Source organism: Pelobates fuscus, chromosome 12 (assembly GCF_036172605.1).
Source record: "Pelobates fuscus isolate aPelFus1 chromosome 12, aPelFus1.pri, whole genome shotgun sequence".
In the NCBI taxonomy this organism is placed as follows: domain Eukaryota; kingdom Metazoa; phylum Chordata; class Amphibia; order Anura; family Pelobatidae; genus Pelobates; species Pelobates fuscus.
Window position 1 is genome coordinate 110,996,993 of NC_086328.1, and position 20,600 is coordinate 111,017,592.

The window sequence follows — 20,600 nt, forward strand, 5'->3', positions numbered from 1 at the left end:
TTTGTGCAGGAGGGTCTGGAATCACTTACCTGATTCACTTACCAGAGATTCCCCTCTCCCATCATAACCCAGTGGGTGGGACCTAATGCGCATGCACGGCAAGCGCCACAATCACGTTAGGACTTCCCCCATAGGAAAGCATTGTATAATGCTTTCCTACGGGGTTATGGGTGATGCTGGATGTACTCATGCAGAGCGTGAGCGTGAGGATGTCCAGTGTCAGTTAGGCGACCAAAAGCTGCCTAACAACCTGGAAGTCCAACTAGCGGTGGAGTTAACACTGCAATGTAATTATTGCAGTTTATCAAAAATTGCATAATTACTATTGCAGGGTTAAAGGGACCTGGCACACTACAACCAGACCACCTGAGCGGTCTGGGTGCCGAAAGTGTCCCTTTAATGAATAAGCCCTATTGTACTTTTTCAAGATATCCATGCTGTCTGTAGAAACCAGCAACAGCAAATCTTCTCTTAGCTTTGTAGGCAACAACAGAAAAACAGCAATAAAAATAAATACATTTTATGAGCTCAGCATGTAGAATTGGGCCAGAAATGATTGTGAGACATTTCATTAATCACTCAGTCAAGGATTGCATTTCAGAATGTTATAAGCCCCGGAATTGAATGTTTCTCAGGCTTGCCTTCGGAGGGTTCAGGCTGCTGATGCAGGGTAATTACATGTTCTAAAAATACGCCAGCATTTATTTAAGTTAATGGAAAAGTTATACCAGTTACAGAGTGCAAAGGAAAGACATATTGAGTTTCCTGCTGACTGTTGTAAATACCGTGTATGTTAGATCAGAAAAGTTTGGAAGGTTGGGGGTGGGAGGGTAAATGTTGGTTAGAGAATAATGGGTTCCAGAAAGGTCCCACTAGTGTCACAAGTTTGCTAGTCAATGACGCACTTAAAAAAAAAAAATAAAGCCCAATGGTATTTCCAGTGACAGTGTGAATACCGTCCTAGTGACATTGGTTAGAGATGAACGGGATAATTCTGTCCTTGTTAACCTTTTAAAGATTAAGAACATTTATGACATCATCACATATATCTGTCTGTCTATCTGTAGATTATTTCATACTCCACATGTCTATTTCGATACCTATATGCCCGTTGTCACAAATACTGTTGATCAGATAGATTTGTGTAAATTTTAGCCACAGCTGGGGGTCCGATCTTGTCACCTGTTATAAATGCTTCCTACACCTGAATCAGCTCGTTAGCAAACAGGCATTCTAAGATTTATATGGCTATTAGAGAAATTATTGTATAGTAATGAGAATTTGGGTAGGGGTACACGGGGACTAGTGACTCATGTATACGCCTTTGCCAGACTTGCTCTTATACACATAGTAGCACACAGTCTACTCTGTAAGTGTCTCTGTCCCAGACAATGCACCCCATGCCCCTGTGTGTTGGGCCACCTCTTACTGATTTCACAAGAAGAAGATTGGAGATATTTATGGCCCAAGTGACAAGCCCTCAAGCCTTATCCTGAAAATATCCTGGATGCATTCTACCAGGGAATGAGCCAAGCAGATCTATGAGGCACAGACTATCACCTACTGGCTATTAGTTATATGATTCACAGTATACAGCTGAAATAGCAGAAATCCCTGATTGAAAATGAGAGTGGGTTATCTAATACCATTGTAATTTTCTTTGGATCAGCTCAAAGGAAAATCTAGCGGCATAACAACTTCATCTCAATGACGTTGTTATGGTGGCTGGAGGTCCTCGGCCCTGCTTTACCTTGATGGGTTAAACCATTTATGAGCAGTTCAATCCAAAAGTGCTATAGACAGCACTCACCCTCCAGGTCCATGTGTTTCCTCCTCCAGTCCAGTAATAATCTGAGAGCAACCAATGGCCTCTGAATGACAAAAATGCATTAGAAATAAACAGTCAAGTCCCCCGGGCACCATAGCAACTTAATTGAGATAAAGTTGTTATGGTGCTGCTTGGTGTGTTCCTTAAATTCTAGCTTTAAATGCTGCAGAAAATATTGATACTTTATAATTAATAATTATTGTAACATGTTAACACACACAGAGCATAGTAAGAATAATCTATGGTATTTACCCCGAGGCTTTGAAATCACGACATAAAGGCTCAGAATGCGACAGCTCCTATAAACTGATAAATCTTTTTTTATTTTTATCTTGTAATGTTTACTATCCTACATTATTATTCTGTTTTTGAAAATTCCCAAAAAGGAAGAATAAAAAAAAGAACATAAGAAACCTCTATCCTATAAGAAAATTGTTATGGCTTACTCATCAGCCATTTTTAAAAAGACAGGATAAGGATAAAAACAAAACAACCCCTCTACCGTAAGCGATTATTGCTGTGATTTATCTTTAGGCTGGCTGATCTTCATGAGGGTCAGAGTCCACAACAGCTGGAGTGCCAAAAGGTTAACCAAAACTGATCTCCTCTATAAACTTGGCATTAAAAGTGAGTTTAACAAAAACACATAAAAAGACAACAGCGCAGCAGCTGTTTAATCAACCATTTCGGATTGTGTGTCAAACACACTCTGTTTATAGAAATCCAGTCTGCCTCTTTTAAAGTCGAGTTTTATTCAAAGAAAAGGATTACTGCGATAAGAAGAGGTTCGTCAGAGATCCTCTGTGTGATATTATGTGTCCTTCGTATTAATATTGGGGGTTTGCCAGTTTTACACAGTCATCAGTACAGATCTCTCTTGTGTAACTCAGGCTGGGATGTCATTAGGCCTCACATGCCAGTACCCAGATGATGTTTCACTTTTCTCATAATGACCCCCCCTCCTCCTCCCTTGGGTAGACAGGCAGCTAGGGAAGAAGAGAAACTGGGATGTGGCAAAGTCCAATACATGACCTTGTTTTTAAGTCGGATTTTCCATTGTACTAGAAGATGTGTCCTTACATTGTACCTAATCGTAACCGAGAGGTCCTTGCTCGTGGTATTTTGAATATATAATATTATTTATGTATACAATGTGTTCTGTATAAATGGAATTGTAATGGAAAAAGTTATGATAATATATGCAGTGTGCATGTCACACCGTACCAGGTTCTATTTTTGGAACACTGACCTGGAGATACAAGATCTCACCCAGGTGTATGTGTTACAACAAAATCCTTTCTTTACACGTATTGGTTTTGTATACAGTCATGTCACAAACTAGAGATGAGGATTACAGAAGTTTTAGAAGGTAACTTGACTGAAGCCTAAGGACAACTCGTACAATGCCAACAGCGATAGGATGTTGCTGCCAGTATCAAAAATAAAGGGTGATTCGTCAACTCCCAAGACTTTGTTAATATTTTGACATACTTTTTAAAAACACCAAAGGAACATAAATACTATCGCCAGGTGATAGAAAGCCCCAAATACCCTTTATCAGATGTGCATGAGATTTTCATTGTAATGCTGTCACAGACTTACCTGTACCTGGCACCCATGCAGGCAGAATCGACTGCACACCCGCATTGCTCCGGTCCTCAGGCCATGCGGGCTGAATGTTCCATATAGCCCTGCAAACGACTCCCTCTGCTGGTTCGCAGGACGAACTACAGCCCCTTAAAATAAAAAATAGAATGTCACGCCCTTAAAGGGACCACATCATCTAGGCGATCCAATGCTGTTTGGAGTAGCAGAGATGACGTGGACCAATTAGAACACACATTAACCTATTTAAAGACTATTCAGGCCCTTACTCATTGCCCTATTGTGGTTTCTGTTAAGTAACACGTTTAGTGCTCCTACGATTGTCTTATGATTTCCTGTTATTGACCTTGGCTTAGTTTTGACTCTGTTAACTTCTGGTATCCTGACTCAGCTTGTATATTGACCTGTATATTTCTAGTTCACCTTTTCAAGCCCTTCTCTGCTAACATTGCCGTTATTTATCGCCCCCTGGTTCCCCTCTCCTCTTCCTTGACCACTTTGCTGCCTGGCTACCCTACTTCCTCTCCTCTAACATACCATCCCTTATTCTCGGGGACTTCAATATTCCCATTAACCCACCCCTGACCTCAGCAGCCTCTAAACTACTTTCAATTACTTCCTCCCTTGGGCTATCGCAGTGGGGTAATTCTCCCACCCATGTAGCTGGCATTACCCTCTGTAATTTTCTCTTATGCATGTACAGTGTCTAATATCTCCAACACTCAATTTCCCCTCTCTGAAGACCACCTCTTTTTATTTGCTCTCGAATACCCCCTCACCCAACAACCTCAGCCTACCCCCCCAAACTCAGATGGAACATTAATTATATTGACCTTTAGCAGCTGTCAGCTGATATTGATTCACAACTCCTATCCATTCCTTCCCTCTCCTGTCCCTCACTGGCCATCTCCACATGTAACCGACCCTCACCTCTGCCTTGAACACTGCAGCCTTGCTCCAAATATGCACCTCAAGGAGGATACCCCCCCAACCATGGCATACTAAATCAACGCGCTACCTGCAAAGATGCTCCCATTGTGCTGAATGCTCCTGGAGGAAGTCCTGTACGCAGTCAGACTTTCTCCATTATAGATGTATATTATGTTCATACAGTGCAGCCCTTGCCCTCGCCAAACAGTCATACTTTTTCTCTCTCATTAGTTCATGCTCCCACAATCCCAGGCATCTCTTTGACACCTTTAACTCTCTTCTTCGTCCTGCTGTGGCCACCCCTCAAACTAACATTACAGCCGATAGCTTTGTATGCTACTTTACCGACTTTGCCTGGGGCCTTCTCCTGTTCACTGCTTGGCCAACTAATGCTTGCAGGACTTCTTGCTGGCAGCTCCCTTCCTATGGAATAGCCTGCCTACCGTCATCAGACTCTACCCTAGTCTTCAATTGTGAATTGTGAATAGTCTTCAAGAAGTGCCTTAAAACCCATCATAACCTCTACCAGTGGCGTACATATAGGGGTCGCAGGGGTGGCAGCTGTGACTGGGCCTGTCACACCAGGGGGCCCGGCCACCCTGCGGACCCCTGCAATTGGGTACCAGCCACTATGTTTTGCTGCCCCGGCCCGCGCGGAAAACTGCCGGGGCTTCACATGAAGGGGCCCATCGGGTGGCCCATGCTGTTAGGGCTACCCGATGGGTATGGATTTCCCGGGGGCCCGGTCAGTGCTGCGGCACTTTAACAGCGCGACCGGGCCCCTTGTGATGAGATCACTGCTGGGAGGAAGTAACTGACCCGATCACTCCTCCAGCTATCAGAGAGCTGGTGGGAGGAAGGAGAGGGAGTCAGAGTGGGAACTCTGACTCCCATCAACCTGAGCCACAACTGGACCCCAGGGAAAGTAACCCTCCTGCACCTAAAATGTAAGAAACAGGAGGGTGACTTAAACATTTTGTATATGTGTGTGTATTTGTGTGTATGTGTGTGTGTGTGTATGTGTCTGTATGTATTTGTCTGTGTGTGTGTCTGTCTGTATGTGTGTATGTGTCTGTTTGTATGTGTGTGTCTGTCTATCTGACTGTCTGAGTGTATGTGTCTTTGTATGTATGTGTGTCTTGTGCAGGGCCACCGTGTCCATAAGGCGGCACAGGGCGCACCGGCTCCGGGGGCGCAAGATTTCAGTGACCGGCAGGAGGGAAGCTCTCCCTCCTGCCAGGCCACCATCTCGACCCCCGGCGCGGCGGGCGGCATTGCTGAGATCAGACGCAGTGAGGGAGCTCTAACCTGTGTGTGTGTGTGTGTGAGTGACTGTGTGTGAGTGCACGTGTGTGTGTGAGTGAGTGAGTGAGTGTGTATGTGTCTGTGAGTGTGTGTGAGTGTATGTGTGTCTGTGAGTGACTGTATGACTTTATGTGTGTCTGAGTGACTGTCTGTGTGTCTGTGAGTGTGTGTGTGAGTGAGTGTATGTGTGTCTGTGAGTGTGTGAGTGAGTGTATGTGTGTGAGTGAGTCTGTGAGTGTCTGTGAGTGATTGTATGAGTGTTGCATGTGAGTGTATGAGTGTGTCAGTGTATGTGTGTGTCTGTCAGTAGGTGTTTGTGAGTGTCTGTCACATCAGTGAGAGTATCTTTGTCATTGAGTCTGTGTGTGACTATCAGTGTGTCTGTCAATGAGTGTCAATCAGCGTGTGTGTGTCAATGAATGAGTGTGTGTCAGATCAGTGAGTCTGTGTGTTTGTCATTGAGTGTGTGTGACTGTCAGAACACTAAGGGACAGGGAAGGGAGGGGACTAATAATGGACGGGGAGAGGGGCTGGTTAAGAGGCACACAGGTGAAGATGTTATTTTTCGGGGAGGGGGGAGGGGGGGGGGGGAAATACATCTTCGCCTATGTACATAAAAATACTTGCACCGGCCCTGGTCTTGTGTATTTGTCTGTCTATCTGTATGTTTGTGTCTGTGTGTATGTCTGTCTGTATGTATGTGTCTGTGTGTATTTATGTATGTGTCTTTGTGTATGTCTGTCTGTGTGTATGTATGCGTGGCTGTGTGTATGTGTCTGTGTCTGTGTCCTATTTATAGTTAAATCCCCCCTCTTATAATATTGTAAAGCGCTACAGAATCTGTTGGCACTATATAAATGGCAATAATAATAATAATAATAATAATAATAGTATCCTAACCCAGCTTGTATAATGACCTGTGTATATCTGGTATCCTGACCCAGCTTGTATATTGACCTGTGTATTTCTAGTATCCTGACCCAGCTTGTATATTGACCTGTGTATTTCTATTATCCTGACCCAGCTTGTATATTGACCTGTGTATTTCTAGTATCCATCCTGACCTGGCTTGTTTTTGTGTATCTGTATCTCTGTATTCCTGACTTTCGGCTATTTCTGACTTTGATTTTCTCTTGTAAATCATTAAATCTGGCCACTCTAAGATCCAGTAATACGGCTTTTAGACCCTCACTTTGTGGGTATCCTTTTTCCTGTGTGTAAGGGTAACAGCAACAGTGACAAATACTTTCCTGAATAACAAATTTGGCAGATCTTCAGCCCCACCACCTGTAACAGGTGTGTGCATCAATATAGGCTCCAAGGATATTGTACATATACAGATGTATATAGATATAACAGGGTGTAATATTACAGCTAATGCTGCACGCATTGTATACAGCGTGTTCATCCATTTTCTGTATGTATGCATTGATATGTCTATCAAGTAACTCTTTGGTGATATTAATTAGTAGTTTGCTTAAAGAAAAAATTTTACCACGAGAAGGAATTAGCTTTTGAATTTATCCTCCATTATTTTAAAATAATTTTTTCCACGTGTAGCCAACTTGTCTTGGTCTTCTTTTTGTGTAGTCTGCAGCTTACAGTCTTAGCATTTCCAAATCTCATTAGACCCATTTATGTTATATTTCTCAGCAAACTTTTTTCTCACCTTTTCTTATTTTAGTTATTTATCCTAGTCTTACTGACAATTTTTTTAATTTTTTTATTTAAAAAATTTAAAAAAACAAAAACAGCTGTAGAACAAAGATCTAAAAGTAAGTTAAGTAATTATATCGATGTTTTCTCTAATTTTCAAACGAGTCTGTCTATATCTGTCATATTGTACTTTTTCCAAGAAAATTCTATTTTATTTAGTAATAAATGTCAGCCTACATATTTATATAGTTTTTGTTTTTCATTGAATAGTCTTTCTTTTTTCTTCCTTTTTTAGAAAAAAAAAATTCTAACAAAAAATAAATAAAAAAAATCACCTATGAGTAGTTGACAGGACGATTACATGTGCTGATTGTCAATGACCAGATACACATGTCGGGTCACGGAAAGGTTTTACAAACATCTTTGATAAACTTTAAGATCTAGGGAGAAAGTGAAAACATATCAAAACTTACATACGCAAGATTTTCAAATGGGGTTAGAAGCAAATTGTTGGAGCGTGAATTACAACACCTGCTGCAATATACCGTAACACAAACCTTTTCAATGTGATAAAAGCCAATTATATCTGAAAGACATTTTTTAAATTTGTTTTGGAAGAATTGTTTAGAACCTGCATAATCTAGCGTAGATGCTGAACAAAGTGATATTCTTGCAATAGAAGAGAATATACGGTAATAATCAAATGTAATTAAAAAGGGTAAACATAATGGTGCAGTTTACTTTTTTCCTTTTTTTTTTTTTTTTATTAATTTGAATGTAGGCTTATTTTCCATCGATCCTCTATCTTCCAAATGGGCAAGATGTATGAGGCTGGGCACTGTGTTAATGTTTTTTGTTTTTTCTATTCTGGTAAAATATCATTCATTGATAATCCATGTTGGTATACATATATCCCTGTTTGTTCTGCCCATGATGGACATGATGTGTGATAACAGAGAATGTTTATGCCAGAGTAAACCTCTCAACAGTCTCACTTTTGCTGGGGCAGTCCCAATTTCTAGGTTCTGTCCCACCACTCTTCTTTCCCAGATGTGTGACACCAGGGAACTATCCCAGATGGCACAGTGAGTCAGAGTGCATCATTAGACGGGCATCACTAGTGATGCTGTCTGTGTCACAGATGATGCCCACTCAGTGGTGTCTCCAGCATTCATATTTAGGGGGGCACATGGGGGGCCAGGGACAGAAGTAGGGGGGCAATTACAAAACGTGTGTGTGTGTGTGTACACACACATACACGTGGAGAACATTTAAAAGTTAACAAAATTCAGATTTCCAGCACCTTGATAAATATGCTAAAGTCTGCTTTAGATATGCAATTGTAACAATATCTCATGATGCCAGAAATGTTACAAAACTATTTTTTTTTTTTTTTTTAAATATTTATTTTTTTAAATAATATACAACATGCAATTTGAAGGGAATTTAAATTAACACTTCTATATAAATATTTCACATACATAGAAAATGGTCACTTAACAGTGTATTCTCTACGCTAGAGTTTAAGCATTTTAAAGTGAGACAAAGTTGTATTTTGAGAGGCTAACTCAAATTAATTTTTCCTGTAAGAAGAGCAGATTTAGCTCTACTTCCATGAACAACTAAAAATGGATGGCACTAAAGTTTGTGCCCTGACCTATAGTTGGTGAATACTATACCAACACAAACTAAAATGACTTGTTTCATCTTCATGCTCACAATATGGAATCCTGGTTACATACATATAATTTAGTCAAAAGCTGCAATTAAAGTTCACGTTACTTACAGTAGTAGTGCCACTGTCTGGAGTGTCTGCTCCGCTCACTCAGTCCCTCTGCAAATTGCACTCTCAGGTAGGTAAGGTTTCACACCTTATGTGGGGCCGCACTGCACACTGTCTGCAATCTCTGGTAAGTAAGGTGACACTGTCACAACACTGTCTGCAATCTCAGGAGTAAGTGCCACTGTCATACCACTCACTGTCTGCAATCAGGAGTAAGTAACCTTTGTCACACTCACACCACTCACTGTAATCAGTGCAATTAATTCACTTTTCTCAGAACCTAGATGTGGCAGAGGCCGCGGGCCACAATACCTGCTCCTCTCTGCTTGCTCTGTTCTGCCTCCTTTGCGCTGCTCCTCTTGGCTTGCTCTGCTCTGCCTCCTCTCTGTATGCTGTGCTTCTATATGCATGCTCTGCTCCACTCCTCTCTGCTTGCTCTGCTCCGCTACTCTCGACTTGCTCTGCTTCTCTCTGCTTGCTCAGCGGTGCTGCTCTCTACTCTGCCTCCTCTCTGCTTGCTCTGCTCTGCCTCCTCTCTGCATGCTGTGCTTCTATTTGCATGGTCTGCTTTTACTCCTCTCTGCTTGCTCTGCTCCGCTACTCTCGACTTGCTTTGCTTTTCTCTACTTGCTCTGCTCCGCTCCTCTCTACTTGCTCTGCTCCTCTCTGCTTGCTCTGCCTCTCTCTGCTTGCTCTGCTCCGCTACTCTCGACTTGCTCTGCTTTTCTCTACTTAATCTGCTCCGCTCCTCTCTACTTGCTCTGCTCCTCTCTGCTTGCTCTGCTCTTGTCCTCTCTGCTCCTCTCTACTTGCTCTGCGCTGCCTCTTCTCTGCTTGTTCTGCTCCTCTCTGTTTGCTCTGCTCCTGCACACATATTGCCTAATACATACACACCCATACACACACACTGCCTAATACATCCATCCATACATTTATACACACATATTGCCTGATACATATACACACACACTGCCTTATACATCCACCCATACATTTATACACACATATTGCCTGATACATATACACACACACTGCCTAATACATCCATCCATACATTTATACACACATATTGCCTAATACATAGACCCATAAACGCACACTGCCTAATACATGCTCACTGAATACTTACATCCATACACACATACTGCCTAATACATCCATCTGCACACACACATTGCACAATACATATATTGCCTAATACATACACCCATACACGCACACTGCCTAATACATCCATCCATACACACATACTGCCAAATACCAGACATCCCAAGTCTCCCGGTAGTTCAGGGAGACTCTCACATGTTGAATGCAGTTCCCTGACACCCGCAGATCATACACAATATCCCGGAAATCACACACACAATCAAATCTATAAAGTATGACTTCTGTGCATGTCAATATGTGTGTGTATCTGTGTGTCAGTGTGTATGTGCCAGAGTGTGTGTATGTGCCAGTACGCGTATCTGTGTGTCTGTGTGTGTTGGTGGAGGGGGGAGAGTGAGCGCAAGCATGTCAGGGGGAGTTGGAGTGACCGCACATGTGCACGGGGGTGGCGTAGTAACTTGTGAAGTCACCTCCCTGAAATGCATTTTTGCATGTTGGGATGTCTGTAATACATACATTTTACATGAAATATATAATTTATAGCTGTTATAATAAAATTTTCATTCATTTGGTGGGATTTTATTTATAATATTGTGGGATTTAATTTATAGTAATGGGTTTACATTAATGTTACAGTGAACCTGTCTGACAGGTTCACTGTAAGAAACATTTTTTTCATTATAATCTATCAAATGTATTATGAATATAATTGGTTGCATAGTCACTCGCACACAATGTCACTTACACACTCTAACATACACTCTTACTGAAGTATACACACGTCACACAATCTCACTAACACACATTTATTAAGTATATACACAATGTCACTGACACACTCTCACTAACACACACTATTATTAAGTATACATACAATGTCACATACTAACACATTATTATTACGTATACACACAACGTCACTGACACACACTATTAAGTATACACACAATGTCACACACTCCCACTAACACTCACTATTATTAAGTATACACACACTGTGCCACAATCTCACTAACACACAGTATTCAGTATACACACACACAATGTCTCACACTCTCACTAACACACACTATTCAGTATAGACATACACACAATGTCTCACACTCTCACTAACACACACTATTCAGTATACACACACACAATGTCTCACACTCTCACTAACACACACTATTCAGTATAGACATACACACAATGTCTCACACTCTCACTAACACACACTATTCAGTATACACACACACAATGTCTCACACTCTCACTAACACACACTATTCAGTATAGACATACACACAATGTCTCACACTCTCACTAACACACACTATTCAGTATACACACACACAATGTATCACACTCTCACTAACACACACTATTCAGTATACACACACACAATGTATCACACTCTCACTAACACACACTATTCAGTATAGACATACACACAATGTCTCACACTCTCACTAACACACACTATTCAGTATACACACACACAATGTCTCACACTCTCACTAACACACACTATTCAGTATAGACATACACACAATGTCTCACACTCTCACTAACACACACTATTCAGTATACACACACAATGTATCACACTCTCACTAACACACACTATTCAGTATAGACATACACACAATGTCTCACACTCTCACTAACACACACTATTCAGTATACACACACACAATGTCTCACACTCTCACTAACACACACTATTCAGTATAGACATACACACAATGTGTCACACTCTCACTAACACACACTCTTACTGAACTATACACACACAATGTCACTCACACCAGTTTAGTCACACTAATACACACTCAAACATACACAAAATCAGCCCCCTTGGGCTCCATGTGGGCCATACCTGTGCTTGTGCTGTGGAGGAGGGACCATTCTGAACTTACTGCTCCCTGGGCTCCCTCCATGTTACTGAGAGCCCAGCCTCTGAGCAGATCCTGCAGGCAGGGGAATCCCCCTGTACACACAGACACTGGAGGGAGGAGGGAGCAGGAAACAGGCTGTCTCACTGAAGGGGAGACTTCTAGTGCTGTGGAGGAGGAACCATTCTCCAGCCTGCAGGAAGTCTCCCCTTTGTTTCTGCTGGGGGGAGCAGGAGCTCCCTCCTCCTTCCAGTGTCTCTCCGTGTTTACAGGCAGGGGGATTCCCCTGCCTGCAGGATCCATCTGCTCAGGGGCTGGGCTCAGTAACATGGAGGGAGCCCAGCAAGCAGTAAGTTCACTTTCAATTGGGGGGGCACAAAGGGGGGCACAGCCTGATCTAGGGGGGGCTATGGCCCCCTCTGCCCCCCTAGTGACGCCACTGTGCCCACTCGGGGACCCACCCACCACGACCCTATGTTGGAAGGGATGTTGGGAGGGATGCTGTGGTTTTGGATAAACTAATATGTTATCAGCTCATCATCTGCTCCTGGGATGCAACTGGAGGGTATTACAAGAGGGATGGGGGTATTTGCCAATACAATAGAAAGGGTTGTGTGCTACTGCCTCACAGCACAATTCAAAATATATTATGTAATTTTCTCGAGGGCTGCACCGTTCCTGTGGAACTCACTTCCCTTCTCCGTTAGATGCTCACCCAGTCTCCACTCCTTCAAAAATCGTTAAAAACCCACTTCTTCATAAAGGCGTATCAATTAAACTGTTAATAGCTCTTCTGCAACTGTCACTAGTCTAATACTACCCTTACCTTTTTGTGTCATTTTACCCCACTCCCTCTAGCATGTAAGCTCATTGAGCAGGGCCCTCAACCCCTCTGTTCCTGTGTGTCCAACTTGTGTGGTTAAAACTACATGTCTGTTCGTCCACCCATTGTAAAGCGCTGCGGAATTTGATGGCGCTATATAAATAACATAATAATGTAATTATGTTCTTTCAATTTAATTGAATTCTCAACAATTTTTACTTTAGTAAATAATACTGTTAAGTAAAAATTAAAAAAGGGAATGGGTTGTGTTGTGTTACTGTGGTAGCTTGGCATCAAATTGGTCTATTTGTAAGTGAATCAGGGACTGAGGCAGACTACAGCCTCTTCTTTTCTGCAACAGACAAGACTTGCTCCATACTCAGAGGAATAGTTCGCTGACACCGGTTACATGCAGAGACACTAACTCTGTGCATGGTTTGAGCTGTACAAAGATCCATATTGCCTGATGGCAGGCATATTCTTTACAAAATGTGTATCGTGATGTTTGGTATTATTTTAATGCACGTTGGACCTTGGCGCAGTAAAAAAAAAAAATTCTTCTCAATATTTGTCAATTTTTTTCTGGAAAATAAAACACAGAGGAGTTTCAAAAATGGTCTCATGGAGGGTTAGGTTAAATAATATATGAAAGAAATAGGGTATGCTATTCGGTCTTGATCTATGTATGGAACTGCTGATTTAAATGCATTTTTAGAACTTGTCACAGTTTAGAAATGCTTTAGGTAAATTCAAGAACAAGCAGATTCCTCAGAGAAAAGTCTTTTTGATCCTTTTGATCGCTTCAGTGTAGAGTAAACTACTACTGGTTCATGCTAGTGAATACATGTTTTACCACAAGTATAACTCTAGATATATACTGGAGTTATGAAGGATATGTTCTCAAGATGACATTTACATCAGATTTCTAAATATATTACAGTTCTTTAATATGTTACCGTTCTTCTGTAGTCACTGTGTGGGTACAAGCTGCTCATTAATGTAAATACCTGTTGTAACAAATACGAAGGATATCCAATGTGATTAGCTCATTAATATAACTGAGTTAAAAGCTTAACACCTAGGAGCCAAGAGTATCTATTCACATAAATGACACCTAGTCGTTGAGTGAGTTATAATTTGTGAATGGGTGGCTGGGGAGGAGGGAGTTGACAAATTTATTAAAGAACAGTAATGTGCTAATGTTATAATTCAGGTGACAAATGCAAGCCTTTGATTAATATATAAACTTTTTAAGCATAAATTTGGGTTCCGCTAACCAAGAAATGTGGCAAGTTATCACTGACCAGACTAGACTAGAAGGGTAGAGTGCACTTGATTTTCTAGAAGAATTGTTAAAAGCTGCAAGTCAAGTAGCCTTGATCGTTGTATAATAATTCCTAGTTGAGTTTTTATCTGTACCATACATTTAATACAATCGTGCATTTGTGTAGCTAGCAGTTAATGTTTTAAAAGACAACCATCACTTTAAAACCTTTGCCTTTAGTATATGACAGAATCCTTCAGCCAAATACATGCACCTTGTGTCGGATAATGTTTTAAAGCTGACTTTTAGTCTCTTCAGTCTCCCTTGCTTCTGTGCAGAGACTGAAGATAAAAGTATTATTATATTAAAAAAATTTTTTTGAGGTGACAGTTTTCCTTCAACTTTATTTGATTATAATTTTTTTATAATTGTTTTAAATGATGCAATAAATATGTCAGGCCGTACGAAATTTTTATTTTTTTTTAAATCTAAAAATTAAAAAAATATAGCATATATAAAAAAATATATAAATATAAAAATGTTTTTTAAAAAAAATCAAAATATTAAATCAAGCTTATCCAAAAATATTAAATCAAGGCTTTAGGGTGTTATGTTGCAATATTTTCCATGATCTGATGATACAAATATATGTTTCTCCATTAACCAATAAGATATTTGAAAACTAAAAAATGTAGGTGACAGTAGCTAAATTGAATTTCCAATTCAAACCGTTTAGCGATTTCTTTTCTGGTCTGCTATGTAGAGATATGCTTACACTTGCTATTCAGTTAATAGTCTGCCATTGTAATACACATTTTCTAATTGGAAATCAAATTACTAGCTTGCCCTATGAATACACTATACCCAATGCTTGAAAAGCATACTATTTGCATATAATATTGACCGTACCTATAAGTACAGCCCAGAAACTTAATATTACAAGCCATCAGAATTATTTGGGGTAGGCAACCTTCGGCATTATAGCTGTAAGGGAATTATGGGAGATGTAGTCCACAATATCTGGAGTGCTGAATGTTGCCGACCCCTGATTTAGAGTCTGTAGCTAAAAGGTAGGACATATGTTTTTTCATACAAAATTGTATTTAGATTCATTCGTTTTATCCGTGTTGCAGAATATGCATCAAGTTCGCAACATACTTTCTTATACTCACTTTTCATGGATTTCTCTAGCAAATGATATGTATTGCTACAAAATTGCTCCTTCTGATTTTTGAATCCTCTTGGTAATAAAAAAGATGCAAAAGTAGAAAAAAGACAAATACGATCCCCTGTAGAGTAGCTCCAACTTCTTATCCCATTATGCCCAGCAAGTGTCCCGCGGCTTACAAATCAGTTTGCAAATAATTAATAAATTACGGTAAAGGCAATTCAACCAGAAACTTGTGCAGAACGTGTACAATAAGTGTATAACAGCCGCACGAAAATTGTTCCCCACACTTACAAATAAAACAATAAACAAACAAAACAAACATCGTGCAAATCATAAAATATAACGCACCACAATGAAAGGCTATATTTCTATTTGCACTATAAATGTTATTATTCATTCTCTTTACGAGATATTATCTGTCAGTAGACAAGTGCTTCTTGGATCTCTCCAATGCCATTGTGTGTTATTGCATTGCTATTGGATTGTGTTAAAGGAACACCATAATGTTAGGAGTACACTATAGGACCCTCACCCCCTCCCCCCCCCCCCACTGGTGATGTTAAGGGTAAAAAAAAAATGTTTTTCACTTACCTGATCCCGGCGCCAATATCCCATCACTCATATTCGCCAATGTCAGTTTCACTTACCTGATCCCGGCGCCAATATCCCATGACTAATATTCACCAATGTCAGTTTCACTTACCTGATCCCGGCGCCAATATCCCATGACTAATATTCGCCAATGTCAGTTTCACTTACCTGATCCCAGGGCCAATGTCCCATGACTAATATTCGCCAATGTCAGTTTCACTTACCTGATCCCAACACCAATGTTCCATGACTAATATTCTGCCAATGTCAGCCAATAAGGGGGAACTTAATGCACATGCGAGGGGAGCATCGCACGCAGAGTTACTCATTGCATTCCTTTTGTGTTTTCTAAATGTTGGACATCCTTATGCAAAGCGTGAAGAACTCTGTGAAACTGTCGGAACCGGCACTAGAGGCAGTCTTAACCCTACAATGTAATCATGGAAAGCATGGTGTACTCTGTGAAACTTCAGGAACCGACACTAGAGGCAGTCTTAACCCTACAATGTAATCATGGAAAGCATGGGGTACTCTGTGAAACTGCAGGAACCGCCACTAGAGGCAGTCTTAACCATACAATGTACACATTGCAGTTTCTATAAAAATGCAATTTTTAATATTGCATGGTTAAGAGAACAGGGACACTGCACCCTGACCACTTCAATGAGATGAAGTGATCTAGGTGACTATAGTGTCACTTTATGGATCTGTGGTGTGTTACTGTTTACGACAAGCACAATTTATGTTTTGTTTATTTACAAATCAATATAATTTGCCCTACAGCATACCATTTGCTGTTTATTCCTGTAGAATCTGCTATATAAATAAGGAAAAAAAAGAGCGCCTGTCAATTAGATTGTGCTTTTTCTGTCTTTTTTTCTAATACATTTCTGTCTTTTTAACTAATATGAAAGCTGGAGCAAATATACAATTTTGCATCCCGTATAGAGATGAACAGCATGATCTCGCTGCATCTTGTTCAGGACTTATAGAGTATTAAATAGTATCCCTTAAATAACCCTCTGTACATAATGTTCATTTTTTCCCCGACACTAAAGGGTTAGCTATGAAAGTCATTGCATTGAGTCATTGGCTCTGTAGGCACTGACCCAAGAGAAGCAGGCTCAATGCCACTTGAGTATTCACAAGTCTGACTTAGTGAAAGGTCATTTGTAAGTCCCAGCTTAAGACTGAGGGACATGAAAATTCCTACAGCAAACAAATAAATCTATAAAGAACCAAAATGGATACAGTAGTAACAAACAATACAGCATACTAAAAAGGACATAGAGAATACACACAAAAACTGTTATATGCATATAAAGAATATTTCTGTTTTTAATGGATATATTTGTTTAAAGACTATAATATTGTATAATGTAATAATAATATACATATTAATGTTGTTATGTTTTACTAGAACTATTGTATTTAATGTATTTGTTTGTATTTCTAATTTAGAAAACAATCTGTTGATTGGTCATTGATTTACCAGCTACTGGTTATTTTCCGTTGCAAAGAATTCTGTCATTACATTATGAAACACTAGATGGCAGCACACAGCACTTTTAATTTGGAAGCATTTCAGCAAAGCAGATATGATTACAATTATTTGTATAGCGCCAACATATTCTGCAGTGCTGTACAATAGATAAAACAAGACAAACAATTTTGACAAAACAAATTTGACATACGAAAACAAGGTTACAATTTAAAAGGTATAATTAAGATATACCGGTAAGTAAATAGAAGTAATTGCAACCACTTTGAGGCATCTTTAAATACATTGTTATTTATGGAGTATTAAAAATCCTTCCATATTTTTGTGCATGTATCGATACTAATGGTAAATCTCAATACATATCCCAAAAAGGAATATATTTTTTTCCTTTCCAGGATCTTTTAACATTTACTGTTTCAGGTTCGACACGTAGGTGGATGTAGCAGAAAATTTCATTTGTTTTGTAAATGAAACTTAGATATCTCAGTATGGATGATTACACTGTTGTTGAGCGTGTGTTATATGGGTGTAAAGATTGGAGGCTTGTGAAGTTGAAAGGAGACATAAAGTCTGTCTGCAGCCTCTATTAGTAGGCCCTACGCAGCATGATGGAATACTGAGTACTGAGCAATCTCCACTCCAGGCAACGGCATTTGGTGTGGTAAACATATCATAGGCACTATTCCATCTCAATTCACCCTGTGATTACTTTCAGGAACATAATACTAGTCAGGCAGGCTGGTGGGGCTCAGGCACTGCAGTCCACCAAGAAATATCCCAAATGGGCCAGTCCAGACCTGGAGAACATTGAGGTTCTGGTCTAACTATCAGCAGCCCTGCACAGATTCTGCATGCTGTCCCAATCCTTCAGTACTGCGACAAGAGATATATCACAGCATCTATTTCCCTTTTCCAACTATTAAAAATATAAAACAAAATATTAATATATCAAAAACTCTTTAAATATTACAGTATTTAAATATTTCTTAAAATATGAAATCATTTTATAGGCTTACCCAAAAAGTTTAAATTGGGGCCATGGACTGGCTGGAGTGCTGTAGCTAATCCATTGTAGTTCATGGTGCTTGCTTTATGGAAATTAGGAGAGTGGTAGGCTTAGCTAGGAAATTTAACCCCTTAAAGACACATGACGGAAATATTCCGTCATGATTCCCTTTTTATTTCAGAAGTTGTGTCCTTAAGGGGTTAAGGGGTTAAACAAGTAATATCATTGGTGCACTTACTAAGTGAAGTGCTTCACTAGCTATGATTGAATGCTTTACCTTAATTATTTATTTTTGGAACCACGTCTGAATTTTATATTTACCTGAAGCCGACAGTGAATATGGCAATCATCAATATTTATGTGTAGATCCACATTCTGGACGAGTAATTGGATACTTTTATTTTTTAGATTTTACAGCAAAACTGTCACCTCGACCCACATGTGAGTGGAAATACGATGCTTGTTCCAGTGCTTGTTTCCGAACCTGCAGAGACCCAGATGGTGAACACTGCAAGGACGTGCCAAGGTAGGAAATAAGATTTATTTGCTCCTTCTGATAATTTATTTTATCCAATATGGTTTTTTTAAAACTGTTTATTGAAGTGTACCAAAGAAGAAAATTAAATGAATCAATGGAACATACAACTAATGGATTGAAACGTGTGTGGGAGCCTGGTGTGTCCCTTTAATAATATAAAATCACCCAGTATAACTAACTAACCTACACAGTGCACCTAACGTGTGTGGGAGCCAGGTGTGTCCCTTTAATAATATAAAATCACCCAGTATAACTAACTAACCTACACAGTGCACCTAACGTGTGTGGGAGCCTGGTGTGTCCCTTTAATAATATAAAATCACCCAGTATAACTAACTGTAACCTAATCTACACAGTGCACCAAACTTGTGGGAGCCTGGAGTGTCCCTTTAATAATATAAACCCACTGAATGTAACAAACTGTAATCTAACCTACAAAGTGCACCTAACATGTGTGGGAGCCTGGAGTTTCCTGTTCTACCGGGTGGGTTTATATTATTAACTGTAACCTAACCTACACAGTGCACGTAACGAGTGTGGAAGCCTGTAGTGTCCTTTTAATAATATAAACCCACCCAATATAATATGACTAACTGTTAATTAACTTGTGAGAGAGCTTGCAGTGTTCATTTAATTGCTTAAATATACTCCATACTGCTAAATTGTTTCAGGAAGGAGTAAACGTCAATAAGTAAGTAGTTCACCAATTAATTTAGCGTTTAATCCACTTTGACCGACGCTGATCTAAATGGTATTGCGGTATTCGCTTTGCTCTATCCTCATATTTCTCAAACTCTTTTACATATGAGTGCATTATGCTCCGTGGATATTTTGTTACTGTTTGTGGGATTATGAAGTCAATGCTAAGCAATGTGATTTTGGCAGAACCATTAATATTATGGCTTCCCGCAGGTGGCGGGCCTCAGTTTTAATCCAGCAACATTTTCTTGAATATAATAAATTATAATGCAGCCATTTAGCAGAGCATCATCATTGCACGCTGTGAATTTGCTAAATCATGCTGGTATGGAGCAATCATTGGCTCCCTATGGGAATTAAGCTGCCAAAGTATGTGATTTGTGATTACAAGTACGGAATGCCATCAGACACAGCTATTACATAGCCTTCTTAGATAACATTTTATAAAATCAACAAACAAGTAAAAAAAAATCAGTCTTTGCGGAATGTTTCATGCGCCAATAACTGAACTTTGGCACTGCAAATATGTAAACTACATATTCCAGAATGCTTAGCAAACTGGTAGTTTACACGGCTCTTCAGTACCATATTTAATCATCACTGAAGATTATATTTATATACGTTTTACTTGCAAGGTTTGATATTTTTTATCATGACTCCTGTAGTATGCACTTGTCATATATTGCAAATACATCTCAAAATAGTATTAGCGTTTTTCCTAAACTGAAACTCTACATACTGGCCTCGCATTCAGAAAAAAAAAATTAGAAAGCTGTGTACCTTTGAAATGCATTATTACAAGCCTTTTACCAACACCTTATTTTTCAATATGAGAGTCTCTTACCGTATCACTGCTGCCCAGTTCAACAAGTCCGTATTGAAGCCAGAGGACAAGACATAGAGACCTGCAGGACAG

General features: G+C 39.8%; 1 protein-coding gene across 1 annotated transcript in view; it reads left to right on the forward strand.

The window, feature by feature from the left end:
• Positions 1-20,600, forward strand: part of OTOG (otogelin) — a 211,484-nt gene that overhangs the window by 119,910 nt on the left and 70,974 nt on the right. Inside the window, exon 32 of the mRNA XM_063437518.1 lies at positions 18,856-18,973. Within this exon, the coding sequence (XP_063293588.1) occupies positions 18,856-18,973 (118 nt within the window). The remainder of the gene's footprint in view (positions 1-18,855; positions 18,974-20,600) is intronic.